Below are 15,919 nucleotides of genomic sequence, written 5' to 3'. Positions count from 1 at the left end.
CTGGTCGGACAGGCTGTAAACCCGTGACCCTCGAACTCTGAAACATCACATTACACTTTTCTGACAGGTGCTTTTCAAGCTTGCAGTGTTTTCAAGTCAGTTGCCCCAGAGAGTCGCTGTGGTATAAACAATATCTAGGAAGCTATTATTTTTGTGATGTGACAACCAACCATGATATGACATCACAGATGAAGACCCTCATGACTGTGTGTAAAGGTTAGTTAATCTATTAAAAATAATTATTTTATTTATAAAATTTAATAATAATTTTATACTTGACCTTTTTATTATAGTTTCAGTAGTTCTAGCAAAAGTTAGCAGAATTGTTTTCCAGAAAACACAAATTGAAATCACACATAGACCACGTGTCCTGCAGCGTACCTTCGTGCAGAAAAACATATACTGTTTTTATTTGTCAACGTCTGGGACAAAATCAAATTTATACCATTACAATAACAGAGTTCTGCCATTTTCACTGAATAATGTTGAAGCATATAGCCAATCAGTTTCACAAAATGTCACATTACACATCTCACACAATTCAAACCTTTTGTTCTCCAACAAATAATCAGCAAATGAAGTACATTATTTATTATATGCATTATTTTCAACATCTTGGGCATCTTCATTTGCCTTTGACCCATTTAACACTATAGTATTTGTCATGTAAAAGGAAATCAGTCTGTGTGGTTAGCAGGACAGGAAGAGGCTCAAAGAAACTTTTTTACAAGATGTTTGTCAATCTATCAGATCAAAACCACATTTCCTTACAGATCTAAAGAACTCGGCCATGTCAGGTTTCGTTCTGACTCGAAATGTCTTCTGTTGGTCGATATGATGACTGTACTTAGATGCGTAGTTGTGAGAAAGACATCTTTATATTTAGCATCCTGGGAAAGCAGCAATAACATTCAGTCATGTCAAAAAAGCAGAGATGAAGCAACACGATTCTGAATTTAGCTGCAGTGTGTACATGGCTTTAATTGTTATACAAAACAAGACAAATTTATCATGAACAATTTGATTAACGTCTCGTGACGACACCTGCGTACACCACCTCATCCTCCTGTTGAACACTCTGAAAGAAAACACAAACACAAAAATTATGAAGACACAAAATTCTTAATCAGATCAGATTGAGGTATTTTTAAATAACAGTGCTTTACTACTAAAGAAAACCAAAGAAATCACCTACATACCACAACAGTCATAAAAACATAATTTTAAACACACATTTAAAAACTGTATTTTTAATGCATGCACATTCAAGACAAACATTATTATTATTACTATAAATTATACAGAAATTAAACATTCAAAATATTCACTTTCACATTGACAACAGTCATATCACTCTATTGAACATTAGGCTATAATGCATTTTACTCTAAATTCTGTGTAGGTTTATCATTTTTTTGGTTTGTGTTTTCATGAATGTTTGACAAAGAGGCATTATTAAAAAAAAAAAAAAAAAAAAAACCTGTAATATTCACACTCTTTTTTTATATATATGAATGTGGTGTTTGTCAACTGATTGCATGCCGTCTGAGTTTCCAGTGCTGACAGCTCTATAAAATAGCCTACTGGAAGCGCTGTAGTTTTGCTTTATTATATAGGCCTACTGAAAAAAAGTCTATAAGGCTACACAAATAACATTTTAACTTAATTCTGTTTCTGAACAAATGTAAATGATCATACCATAAATACACAAGCCTGATTTTTGTTTTAATTGTCAGAATCTATTGTTGCTTACATGACGAATGAAACAAAATTGCAAACATGATCCTTAGATTAAAATGATAATTTAATGAATAAATAATCTAATAATATAGCCTACAGGTGCTGGTCATATAATTAGAATATCATCAAAAAGTTGATTTATTTCACTAATTCCATTCAAAAAGTGAAACTTGTATACTATATTCATTCATTACACACAGACTGATATATTTCAAATGTTTATTTCTTTTAATTTTGATGATTATAACGGACAACTAAGGAAAATCCCAAATTCAGTATCTCAGAAAATTAGAATATTGTGAAAAGGTTCAATATTGAAGACACCTGGTGCCACACTCTAATCAGCTAATTAACTCAAAACACCTGCAAAGGCCTTCAAATGGCCTCTCAGTCTAGTTCTGTAGGCTACACAATCATGGGGAAGACTGCTGACTTGACAGTTGTCCAAAAGACGACCATTGACACCTTGCACAAGGAGGGCAAGACACAAAAAGTCATTGCAAAAGAGGCTGGCTGTTCACAGAGCTCTGTGTCCAAGCACATTAATAGAGAGGCGAAGGGAAGGAAAAGATGTGGTAGAAAAAAGTGTACAAGCAATAGGGATAACCGCACCCTGGAGAGGATTGTGAAACAAAACCCATTCAAAAATGTGGGGGAGATTCACAAAGAGTGGACTGCAGCTGGAGTCAGTGCTTCAAGAACCACTACGCACAGGCGTATGGGTTTCAGCTGTCGCATTCCTTGTGTCAAGCCACTCTTGAACAACAGACAGCGTCAGAAGCGTCTCGTCTGGGCTAAAGACAAAAATGACTGGACTGCTGCTGAGTGGTCCAAAGTTATGTTCTCTGATGAAAGTAAATTTTGCATTTCCTTTGGAAATCAGGGTCCCAGAGTCTGGAGGAAGAGAGGAGAGGCACACAGTCCACGTTGCTTGAGGTCCAGTGTAAAGTTTCCACAGTCAGTGGTGGTTTGGGGTGCCATGTCATCTGCTGGTGTTGGTCCACTGTGTTTTCTGAGGTCCAAGGTCAACGCAGCCGTATACCAGGAAGTTTTAGAGCACTTCATGCTTCCTGCTGCTGACCAACTTTATGGAGATGCAGATTTCATTTTCCAACAGGACTTGGCACCTGCACACAGTGCCAAAGCACAGTGGTTTAAGGACCATGGTATCCCTGTTCTTAATTAGCCAGCAAACTCGCCTGACCTTAACCCCATAGAAAATCTATGGGGTATTGTGAAGAGGAAGATGCGATATGCCAGACCCAACAATGCAGAAGAGCTGAAGGCCACTATCAGAGCAACCTGGGCTCTTATAACACCTGAGCAGTGCCACACACTGATCGACTCCATGCCACGCCGCATTGCTGCAGTAATTCAGGCAAAAGGAGCCCCAACTAAGTATTGAGTGCTGTACATGCTCATACTTTTCATGTTCATACTTTTCAGTTGGCCAAGATTTCTAAAAATCCTTTCTTTGTATTGGTCTTAAGTAATATTCTAATTTTCTGAGATACTGAATTTGGGATTTTCCTTAGTTGTCAGTTATAATCATCAAAATTAAAAGAAATAAACATTTGAAATATATCAGTCTGTGTGTAATGAATGAATATAATATACAAGTTTCACTTTTTGAATGGAATTAGTGAAATAAATCAACTTTTTGATGATATTCTAATTATATGACCAGCACCTGTATATATGAAGTTTATGTAATGTAATTTTATTTCAAATGAGGACAATAAACTGGATTGAATCCAAGGAGCTCTAAATAAATTTTATAATCATTGTCTGAAGGCAACATTCACAACTGGAGGTACGCCGCGCACACTCCTGTGCTGACGGCTCTCTTGCTGTAGCCCAGTGGTTTTCAAACTTTGAGCACAACCCTTTTTTTCTTTTTAAAGGGTTATTTCACCCAAAAATAAAAATTCTGTCATTAATTACTTACCCTCATGTCGTTTATCTTCAGAACACAAATTAAGACATTTTTGATAAAATCCGATGGCTCAGTGAGGCCTGCATTGCCAGCAAGATAATTAACACTTTCAATGCCCAGAAAGCTACTAAAGACATATTTAAAACAGTTCATGTGACTACAGTGGTTCAACCTTAATGTTATGAAGCGACAAGAATACTTTTTGTGCGCCAAAAAAACCCCCAAAATAATGACTTTATTCAACAATATCTTGCGATGGACGCTTGACACTTATCAAGTAACAAAGCCTCGTTTACTGAAATCACGTGACTTTGGCGCTCCGAATCCCTGATTCGAAACAAAAGATTCGTAAAGCTTCAAGAAGCAGTTTGTTTTAAATCGCCCATCACTAGATATTGTCATAAAGTCGTTATTTTGTTTTTTTGGTGCACAAAAAGTATTCTCGTCGCTTCATAGTCACATGAACTGTTTTAAATATGTCTTTAGTAGCTTTCTGGGCATTAAAAGTGTTAATTATCTTGCTGGCAATGCAGGCCTCACTGAACCATTGGATTTAATGAAAAATATCTTAATGTGTGTTCTGAAGATGAACGAAGGTCTTACGGGTGTGGAACGACATGAGGGTGAGTAATAAATGACAGAATTTTCATTTTTGGGTGAGCTAACCCTTTAAATTGACGTGACTCATACAACCATTTACACGCAATCAAATCAAGCCAAGAATAAGAATACTAATATATAGCCTAGCCGTTAACCCACAGCAACAGATTGATATCGTTTGCTGGATGGATTAAAACATGCTAGACATACTATTGTGAGATTTTGAGAGAAAAAATAAAACAAAACAGATAAGTCACGTAGCCTATAAGTTGCATTTCTGTCAGGACCACTGTCGTCAAATATGATTGATAATTGCATAGAGTTTGTATTGGTGGTATGGTTCTGTTCTGGGCAAGAACTTCCTTGCACATCCATGCAGCCTAGCATGGATAAGAGCAGGGAGAGCAGCAATAACCCCCCTAGGGTAAACAGAACAGAACCAACATTTGCAGATATAATTAATGTCAATAATTTAACATGTACACATATCATAAGGCCAATCCTGACTGAAGAGAGGAGGAGCTGGGGATGGAGGAGGGTAATTAGCTCCTGAGAAATGCAATAGCTGCTGATAATACTGAGGAGCTTATATATGGATGCTGTGATAGGCGTCGTATTCCTATAGGTAGACGTAAGTCACCTGGGAGTCAGCTGATACGAGCTTGACTGACGTGACCTGCCAGAACTGACGCTAACGCTGGATTTTCTTACATTCAGAAATAATACCGGCTACACAAAGTGAAAGTTATAATGCACAAACATTATAAACACTATAAACATTGGCTGTTTTAGTTCCCCTCACCCCAAAACAAATCCTTTAAATGTAACCGTATTCAGAACAGAACAAGATTGAAGAAATATTAGTAGCTAAAACAGGCCAAAACAAATTAATTTAAAGCAAAACTGAAAGTAACCACCGTTGGGCTCACGTAGCCTACCTCTCTTATTCGGCACGAATCCAAATGTTTCCATATTCGCTATGTATTTAGATGCTAAACTATTAATTATTATGTAAACTGGGCTTTGTAGCCTAATTCAAGCGAGTTCCAATATCGGAGGAAAAAATTCATCACGAGCAAAATTGTGCCACAGTGGGCCGGCGCAGTGGGCCGGTTGTAGCATACTACGGACTATTTAAATTGAGCAGTGTAGCTTTTTGTAGTGTTTGGTTGACTGTACATTTTATTTTGATAATGAACAGGCTGCGATGTCAAGTTTGCAGTGCTAGAATATCATGAGGCGCCGGCGCGATCGACCAGAGGTGAAGGGGCACAGTGACCGAGGTGGCCAGGCCGGGCCCCCTCGTGGTGCCAACGCTGCCGAAAGCTTCCTCTCCTCTGATTGGTCAGATGAAATGATGTGTATGTTGTGATTGATTGGTGATGTAATCATTACGTGTTGTTTGAGTTTTCTATTGTAGATTATGTTGTGATATCAAGAAGAAAGTGATTCTCTTTTGATAAAATTATATCAGAGGGGAGAACAAAGAATTGACAGCTGCATGAGTTTTCTAGTGCGGTGCAGCGCTTCACAGAGTGAGTGTCATTTATGTTATTCTTTATTGCAAATTGTTATATTCACTCAAAACAAAATTGTTTAAGAGCTGTATACTGTTTTTAACGTTGATATTCATCCAAGTTTATTAATAATCTGTCTTTAGGGATGAAAATGAATATAGTCATGTTAATGGTAATGTGAAGAATGTTAAATGTATTTACTTCTGGTCTTACAAGTGTGTGTAGCTAATGAGAATGCATCTTTAATAATGTTTCTGTTTTGTTCTTCATCAAAAGCCACTACCGTTGTTTATTTGGAGTATTACACAAAGAGTTTTGTGTACTTTGTTTTATGTTACAACACTTTTCATATAGTTGTAAAGGAAATTTGTGTAAATTAATCTGAATTAAGTACACTGAACGGGAGATACCGTATGTGGTGAACACTGTGCGAATGTGTTCTGTTCTTTTCCTGTTGTTTTCTGCTGTATACATTTTGTTTATACACCTACCCACAAACGGAAACCTCAGACATTAATGCTGCGTCTTTCTCACACGCGGTCGGAAATGAATCCCTTTTTAGATATCTGGCTGTGTTTGAGTTTTTTTTATAGTGAACACATTTTCACAGCCACACATAAAAATTATAAAAATATGTATTTTTTTTTTAAATAAATTTTTTTTTTTTTTTTTGTTGATATATAAAAAAGAATTGGAAAAACAGAATTATTAAACTGTTTATTTAATTCAGTTTTTAAAATTGTTTTATTTATCCAAATAAAACAATAATAGAGTAAATTGATAAAATTGCCTTCAAAAAAAGCATTTGCCACTTGCTTTACTTTGTCCTTTTGTCACACAGGAAGCAGTGTTTTCAAATTGCCCAACAATACTTTATACCAGTGTTGTAGTACTTGAACTGAAGAAGAAGAAGACCAGACTTGGACTCAAGTCTGACTCAAGTGTGAGTCCAAGGCTATTTTCAGGAGCGATTGGACTTGGCCTGATCTGGTCTTGACTATAGTCATAAAAAATATGGCCTTGGACTCAGGAGTTCAGTCCTGAGTAGGGGAGCGCGGGGCACAAACTAACGCGGGGTTAGTTGTAACACACGTGGTTTAAATACTTCCACACACGCTAGCATGAAGAAACTTAGCATATTTACTAGTTGCCATATCGACAATATATAGAGAAAAAATTGCGCCAAAATTCAGAAATATTTGGAAGATATCACTGAACATTTACTTAACAATAGCAAAAGTAAATTTCTTACTTAAGCTAATTTTTCATCTATATTTTTTGTGTTTATTTAAAATTAGACAAATCTGATATTATTTTAATCTCCAATCTCTTGTTTAGCAGTTTGGGTAGTTCTTTAATGCTTCACTAACTATCAGAAGACACTAACCAGGTTTATATTCCCGTTGCGCAGATAGGGTTCGTTGTAACACTGCGTTACAATGTGCCCCGCTATTAGAACTATACTAATCTATACAGTTACGATACAACTGGCATAATCAACTTTTATGAATTTCTGTTGAGAAACCATGGAAAAAAGGTGATTAAAGACTGAGAGGAAGAACCTGAACATTCAGAAAATATTATTTCAAGAAATTTACAGCATTTGTACTGACTCGTCTATTTATCTCGTGTTCTGTGAGGGTTCACTGTCAAACTACAAAATTATTTAAATTTGAATTTCTAAAAAAAATGCCATTATTTTATATGAAAAAAATAATAATTGTCTTTTATTGACAAAATATTTTAGTTTGTCATGTATATTTTTTTAATTAAATCAGATAACATTTTTAGAGGTCATATGGTCATGTTACAACGTGCCCCATCACGTTACAATGTTAATTTTAGAATTTTGAAAGCAAATGTTGAAATGCTTTTTCCACTTTCAAATTTGCAGAACTATCTTTGGCTTTTAGTATTACAGGAAACAGAAGTGTTTATCTCAGTAGATGCACCCTGAGCCCTGAACACGTTTTTACATTTATTTTTGAGTGAAGAGTCAAGATCTTATCTGCTCTCTCTTTTTCTCTCTGGTCATTGTGGACATGTTATGACTAATCAAGCTCATTTTTTCAGCACTCTTATTTCTTTTGTAGGTCAGAGTGTGTGCAAAAGCCAAATAATCTATACTTTAAAACCAGTGTAGATAATGTGTAGTCAAAATTATTCAATCCCCTCTGCAAATCAGGTTTATTGGCAAAATTTACAGACTTTCTGCTGTTTATAATAGCTCAACACAGCGGATGTTTTAAGTGGTTTCCTCTAATTTAACTGAAAATACAACATTTAATGACTTATGTAGTCTGAAAATTATTTAACCCCCTGAATGGAATCCCTCACAACAGCACAAATCAGGTGTTGTCTCAAGTGCACCTGATGCAACTAATCAAGGGCTTCATTAGTTGCACCAGGTGTGCTTGAGCTAGAACACATGAAAAACCTGAACTGGCTAGGGATTTGTTGAGTGCCACATTTGACTGCATGGGAGAAATATGGCAAAAGAAGTCAAAAGAATGGTCCAAAAAGGTAAGAGAAGAGATCATCACCTTTCTCAAACAAGGAACAGGACACAAAAAGAAGGCACTGAAAGTTCCTAGAGACACCATTGGAAGCATAGTTTGCAAGTTCAAACATAAAGGAATAGTGGATACACTACTGAACAGGGGCAAAAAAAAAAAAAAAAAAAAAAAAGAGAAAGCTATCAACAGCTGCCACCAGACTTCTGAGAAAACAGATTCAGAAAAACACTCAAGTGATTGCAAAAGACCTGTAGCAAGAATTGGTGGAAACAGGCACTGAGGTTTCAGTTTGCACAGTAAGGTGCGTACTAAATGCAGACGGTTTCCATGCCAGAACTCCAAAACGTACATAACTACTGACCCAAAAGCAAAGAAAAGTCAGCTCCAATTTGCTCAAATAAATCCTATAAATAAGTCACAGAATTTTTGCAAATTTGTTCTGTGGAGCGATGAAACAAAACTTTTTGGCCCTGGCACTGGAACCCTACAGAGTGTTGAAGGCAAGATGAATTCATTGAAGTATCAGGAAAACGTCACGCCGTTTGTGAGGAAGTTGAATCTTGGGCGTCATTGGACCTTCCAACACGACAATGATCCCAAGCATACTTCAAATTCCACCAAGGCTTGGTTGCAGAAGAAGTCCTGGAAGATTCTACAGTGGCCATCAGAGTCACCTGACTTCTCTGGTGGGATTTGAAGAAGGCGGATGCAGCACGTAAACCCAAGAATATTAATGAACCAGTGCTCATGAAGAAATGGGCTAATATTCATTACAGCAAAAGGGTGCTCTACTAAGTACTAAAAATGCTTTTCATGAAGGGAAAGGGACACCTCGGAAGTCATTAAAAGATGCATTTTCAGTTGAATTTGGGAAAGCCACTTGAAACATTCACTGTGTTGAGCTATTTTAATTACTTTTGTTTGATTTGTTCATTGCAAACAGCTGTACATTTTGCCAATAAACCTGATTTGCAGAGGGGGTTGAGCAGCTTTACAGTGATAAACAGGAAAATAATAATGCAAACTGAATTCAATTCTGCTGTACAGCAGCATTAAAAAAGACAATAGTGTCATTATTTGGCTATAGTTTAATATATATTTTTTTTAAAGCAGCTCACTGAAGTTTTGAATAGAGCCATCATAATTTCTTTTCATTTCACTGTCCACCTTTTTATTTACTTCAAGGGGCAACATACAAATTCGAAAACAAAAACATGTATTATATAATACTAATAGCTCATTCTCAATTATATAATGTAAACTCTAAAAACATCCTGGGTTATTCTTTCAACCCATATCCTGGGTTGAGCTTTTTGGGTATTTTGTCGTGGTTATTTTTTCAGGTTATGGGGTAGTTTTTGTTTTACCCAGCTCCTGGGTCAGATGTACGATTGAGTTATCACAAGTTTCTTCCACCTTCTTCAGGAGAGAGCAGATCTCAGCATCATCAAATTGGTGCATTTCTTAAGTAAAATACAGGTTTGTGTATTATTTTTAATCTATAAATTCGTTACTGAGCTGTATATCATTTATTTTATGCAAAGAAACATACAGGGATGTCAGTCGCCTAATCAAGTGTTGCATGATGAAAACGCTTAATGCCTTGTATAAAGATTATTTTATTCATAAAGATACATCTAAATAGTTTGGATGTTAAATGTGTCGTTAGAGCTGTTCATGTTTGTTTACGGGCAGGTTATGGAGTCAGTCACAGGATATTTCGGCTATGAGTGAACACTGGAAGTTCCCCGCTGAACATGATTCCAGCTCCCGCAGGTGAAGCAGCGCCGTTGTACAAACAAGATAACAGAGACTGGTCGACTATAGTTACTTATAAATGTTTAATTTTTAATTCTAATGTTTGTTAAATGAGTTTAAATGTAGTCAATGTACATATATAGTCTACATATTAAAATCAATATAAAACATGCTATACTGTAACAAGATAAAAAAAAATAGTTGAAAATAGAGGAAGTTATCAAACCACGATTGTGTGTTCTATTTTACCTAACTTTAGAGCATTGGAGTTAATCTGTAAACATGAATTCATGTACGAAGTTAAAAATAAGCTAGCATCTTAGTAAAAAGCAAGACCCAATTTGCTGGGTTAATTATCTAACATGTGTTCTGTCCTGTATTTACCCAGCCCTTGGGCTAAAAACAACCCTGTGTTTTTTAGAGTGTGTTATGTTCAGATTGTAGAGTGTAAATCTTAACATGAATCATCTTACCGCTTTTTGTGCTTTTCGTGTGTAGAATGTTGGATCAGCATAAGTTATTTCTTCATCATGGTTCTGGACTGTTTCAGTAATAATGACAGACATGTTAAAACAGAAAAACTCTCAATCATCACTGACAGCTTTGTGCTGATATCAGGTTGATGATAAACACTTGCCCTGTTGTTCTGTTTTTCTTTGTCTCCTGCAAACGCAGAAGATCCCAACAGCAGCTACAGTCAGCAGAGATCCAGCAGCAACAACAGAGATCAACACTATTGGAGATACAGAGACTGAGTCTGGAGGCTGTGAAGATGTTTTTGGGACTGGGGCTTGTGAGGTGGTTGTTGGTGCCACTGGTGAGCAGAGGGAATGTATTGATTAGACAAACCCATATATACTCTACTGTACAAAAGTCTTAGTTTACATTTTCAAACATTGCTTTTGCCATTAACTGTAATACTCCAGTGTGATTTTTGTATGCACAAGGAGACGGTGTTCCACACAGAGACCTGATCTCACCACCATTAGGGGCTTTCGCACCGAATAGTTCTAGGAACTTAGTTATAGGAACCAACAGGATAGTTCCCCAAGAACTAATTTCTCCACCGGACCATGTTCCTGGTTGCATTCGCAACGGGAATAGGAACTTTAAAGTGGCCGACAGTGGCATCTTTAAGCGCGACATTTACAAATGCTAAAAACTGGTGGATGGAGAATGCCATAATCGGAGCTGTGTTTGTTGTGTGTCATGGGTTTCGTGATAACGAAGATTGAATGTAAACTCATAATTTATGAAACTGAAAGAGCAAAAAGTGGGGCTAAGAGACTAAATCTCTTATGACAACTTTCAGTATTACATATCATCGAGGCGGAGAAAAGAACACAACCCTGCAGACAGCAGGCAAATGCCATTATCACTGTTTTCTATGTTCGTGAAGTAGTCTAAATATGTTTACACGGCTTTTTAAAAATGCTGGGTGTCTGTGTTTGACATGCGTTTGACCAATTAACGTACACTTACATCACTGATAGTTCCTATAGTGCTGATTTAGACCCTACTCTGAAGTAGGAGCTAATTTAGTTCCCCCAAAAGGAGTTCCTAGAACTAAAATCGTTCCTAGTTCCTGTGGTGCGAACACGGCAAAATCCGGGTACTTCTGCCAATAGTTCTAGGAACTATGAAAATGTTCCTCCGGTGTGAAAGCCCCTGTTAAGTCTGTGTTTGGTTACATGAAGAAACAACTGAGACAAACTAAATCCAGAAAAAAACTGTGGCAACGTCTCTGAGATGCTTGAAGAAACTGACCTGCAAAGGTACAATACTGTGAAATGTTTTAGGCACTTGTGTAGAAATGCTATAAAGTAGGGGTGCTCCAATTAATCGGCTACCGATCGCTATCGGCCGATAATCGCTTTGGGAAATTTGATCGGCGGCCGATCTCATGCTGACGACGCATTGAGAGGTAGGGCGTGACATGCAGCATCGCTGTCTTAATCTCTGTCCGGTGCAGGACATTTTTTGTTATAAAGCTGAAGGTAAGGTACAATTCATATTTATTTTTAAAATAAATTAGAGTCATTTGAAAACTTTCTGTGAGACGTAATTTCACAAACAGCATAAGAGAATCACCGCGCGCTCTCTCTCTCTCTTTCCCTCTCAAAATGTACAAATGGCTTTACATTACCACATCGCATCTGCACGCTGCACAGTTGACACGGGAATTGTCACTTGCACAATCAAGAGCAGTGTTGCATGGTCACGTATGGTCATGGTCATAGTAAAGTTTATAATTTTCATGTCTTTTTACTTGCCAGTGTTTAAACCATTTAGGACTCGCGCACTCGAGAGAGACACACTTCAAAGCGCACACACACATTGAATTTGGGATTTTCCTTAGTTGTCAGTTATAATCATCAAAATTAAAAGAAATAAACATTTGAAATATATCAGTCTGTGTGTAATGAATGAATATAATATACAAGTTTCACTTTTTGAATGGAATTAGTGAAATAAATCAACTTTTTGAAGATATTCTAATTATATGACCAGCACCTGTATATGCCTGTACTCATTCTGATTGGGTAGATATGTTGATTACTGATCGTTGACAGCTGGTTGAGATGATGTGATAATTGGATAGCTTATTTGACTTTGTTCCTCCCGAACTACGTTAATAAAACATCATGTTGTGTTGCACCCGATCGCCTGCCTGTTGGATTGTTCATTAAAACCTGTATTTTGGATTTATTCTCTTCGTCTGTGTCTGCCTTCCTGCAACCCAGCGTGACAATTGTAAAAACAAAAATGCACTGCATGATCAAACATTTAGGTGGGATAATGTTTGTTCTTTTAAAAATGTCTAAAAAATGGACCCCTCCCTCTTTCAATAAATTAAAAAAAAAAAAAAATCCCCCCATTTCAAAAATGAAATTCAGGCCCTAAATGAATGTCTGTAAAAATCCAGATTGGAGCATCTCTATAAATAATTACGTGATTAAAAAGAATGCTTCAAATACATCGGTATTGATGATCGACTTGCTGTAAAGTGAGGATGCTTTCAAAAATAGTGTCATAAATTTTATTTATCAATTAACTTAGAATATCTATTAACTAAATCAGTGGTTCCTAACCACATTCCTGGAGGCCACAAAATGTGCAGTGTTGGGGGGCCTCCAGGAACGTGGTTGGGAACCACTGAACTAAATCAAATCAATATTTGCTGTGACCACCCTGTTTGTTTAAAACAGCTTTTTCTTAGGTACACTTGTGCATAGTTTTTCAGGTAGCTTGCAGGAAGGTTTCTTCAAGACGTCGCCACAGTTCTTCTGGATTTAGTCTGTCTCAGTTGTTTCTGTTTCTTCATGTAATCCAATGATGGTGAGATGAGATCAATTTATTTATTTATTTACAATTATTACAGTTAATGGCAAAAGGAATGTTTGGAAATGTAAACTGATATTTCCTACTGACACATACAGCAAAAGATATAAAACCTTAATTGATTAAAATGGCTTAAACCCATTTTTTTGTTGGTAAAAATATTAATGTGCCTCAAACTTTTGCACAGTACTGTATATTCATAAATATAACTAAGTTATAAGTATGATTTTGTATTATTTACAATATGAAGAGAATGAGATGAATGACATTTTCTTCTCACCTTTAACAGTAACATTGAATCTCTTGATTGACTCTTTATCCTCAGTCATGAGAGTTAGTTGATAAAGTCCAGAGTCTGTGGTTCTGGTGTTTTTGATGGTCAGAGATCCAGTCTGTTGATCTAGATTCAGTCTGTCTCTGAATCTCTCATCCTCATATTGAGGATCGTTCCTGATCGCTCTCTTGATTCTAGCTATACGGCTCTTTTCAAACCTCCACTCTATATTTTCATATGTCTGTGTTTCATTAACATCACTGTGTAGAACTACAGAATCTCCCGTCATCACTGAAACATGTGTCTCAACAGCAAACGTAAACACACCTGGAGAACAAAAGCACCAACAGACACAGATGAACTTAGTTTAATGTTGTTTAAGTAACAGATTTAGTTTTTTGAGCTTTCAAACCAGATATGATTTAAATGTACTGTAAAGCTTTGCATTATATTGACTGGAAGTGAATCAAGTATTTAAATGAATTAATTGGTTGTATTATAGGCCTATTTGATTTTAATTGGAATCTACAAAGACATGTTGTAAAGAACAGCAGCATGAATGCAAATAATAAAGCATTCAATTGATATTAAAGACATAGATGTTTATTTGTACCTCACTGAAATTACGGCACAAACAGAATTATAAAATGCCATGCTCGGTATCTGATCTGATCTCATAATCTTTAAAATGAACATTTGTCTATAATGCAGCTTCACAGACCTCAAACTCCATCTTTGTCTGGAATTAACAGCAAATGCTGATTTAAATAGACTGGACTAAATTTGTCAATAATAATAATAATAATAATAATAATAATAGAAAAACACTTGTAACTTACCAATCATATGCCACAAACTGAGCACAAATAATGCGTCGACCATTTCCAGCTGAAAAGCTCACAGAATACTGTGAAATATTAACACTCCACAGTTCTAATCTAGTCACAAAGGAAATATGTAGTGCAGTTATAGATCTCTTACAATCTTACAGTTGTAGCTTTACTAGAGATAACTGAAGGCGGAGAGTTTGTTGTTTTTTTGATGGTGAGAGGGGAAGGGTCATTTTTTGCCTTTATTTGACAGGACAGATGAGAGACAGGAAGCAATGGGGAGGAGATCAGGAAACACCAAAGCAGAAATGTAGGTCACTCAAAGTGTTGTTTTACTACATAGAGCACAGCTCACAAGATGACAACAAGTGTGTGTCTCCAAGTGGGAAAAGCCGCTGGTGCAGCTAGTCTGAAGAGCTGATCACACAGTGATGGAGCTCAGACTGAAAGTTTGGAGTAACAAACTGCATGGTAGTGTTATCAAAAATATCTATGATACATATCGATACTGAAATTTCTGACACGTTTCCAGTATTCATTTTCTACAGTACCTATATACACAGCTGCGTCTTGCTCTCTGCTCTAATTTTAATCATTCCCATAAATGTCGTGCGCATTTATTGCAACTCAAGAGCGCACATGTAAACTAGATGCGAGCTCTCAAATAGGCCTATACAAATGAACTTCCTCTTTTCACTCAGATATTTCGTGTGCGCAGATTCTGTCCTGTGTGCGATCGCGACATCTCCGTGCTCGTGCACTATAGAAATTAATTCTGTTTGCTCCTGGATTAATTGTCAAAAGTTTTCAACCATTCAGAATAGATCCACGCCTGACCGATGAAAATGCTACAGGAAATCTTCTTGGGTTTAAGTGAAATGCACCAGTGTTTAAACAATCAAGGTGGATCTTTAATTTCTTCACCATGTAAATATATGTTAGAAATGTTTCGGAATGGGGTATTTCTATGATTTGTACATATACATTTGTACTAACTGCATCACTAAAAAAGTCCGTAAAAATAAGGCACAATGTAGCTACTGTATAAATTTGAAGGAATTTTCCGTATTTGTATTTTACAGGTGATTTACCTGTATTTTGAATTAAGGTTTGCATTAGGTTATGTTTTAATGATTAACGGAAAATTCCGTAAAATTCCGGATAAAGTCCTGGCAGAAAATTACCAGTACATTTTCACATTATTTTTTTTTTACAGTGTACATTGTACAGACATTACAGGTCAAAGCTGATGTTCGATTTATCAACATGCATGGCTCTTAAAACACTGCCTAAAAAATAAGTGTTGTCATATTTCGAATACCTCAACTGAATTGAGGTAATTTGTTTTAATTATTATATAATACACTGGAAAAAAAAAAAAATCAAAACAAACAGACAAACAAAAA

General features: G+C 36.3%; 1 protein-coding gene across 1 annotated transcript; it reads right to left on the bottom strand.

Annotated features, from left to right (window-relative positions):
- Window positions 1-366: 366 nt before the first annotated feature.
- Window positions 367-14,909, bottom strand: LOC127500036 (uncharacterized). Its single transcript, XM_051870905.1, has 5 exons — window positions 14,523-14,909; window positions 13,690-14,010; window positions 10,705-10,881; window positions 10,541-10,608; window positions 367-1,078 (listed from the first exon to the last, which is right to left on the bottom strand). The coding sequence occupies exons 1-5, from the start codon at window positions 14,563-14,565 to the stop codon at window positions 1,025-1,027; spliced, it is 663 nt and encodes a 220-aa protein (XP_051726865.1). The 5' UTR covers window positions 14,566-14,909; the 3' UTR covers window positions 367-1,024.
- Between the last annotated feature and the right edge of the window lie 1,010 nt (window positions 14,910-15,919).

This window comes from Ctenopharyngodon idella, chromosome 18 (genome assembly GCF_019924925.1).
Source record: "Ctenopharyngodon idella isolate HZGC_01 chromosome 18, HZGC01, whole genome shotgun sequence".
NCBI classification, from domain to species: Eukaryota; Metazoa; Chordata; class Actinopteri; order Cypriniformes; family Xenocyprididae; genus Ctenopharyngodon; species Ctenopharyngodon idella.
This window is presented reverse-complemented; position numbering and strand designations above follow the sequence as displayed.

What these genes read in the sequence shown, in the direction of transcription:
- LOC127500036 (XM_051870905.1), bottom strand. Translation starts at nt 14,565, where the DNA reads ATGGTCGACGCATTATTTGTGCTCAGTTTGTGGCATATGATTG. An exon ending in AAGAAAAACAGAACAACAGG is followed by an intron (nt 10,609 to 10,704) that starts GCAAGTGTTTAT and finishes TTACTGAAACAG; the next exon opens with TCCAGAACCATGATGAAGAA. An exon ending in CACGAAAAGCACAAAAAGCG is followed by an intron (nt 1,079 to 10,540) that starts GTAAGATGATTC and finishes GTTTTCTTTCAG; the next exon opens with AGTGTTCAACAGGAGGATGA.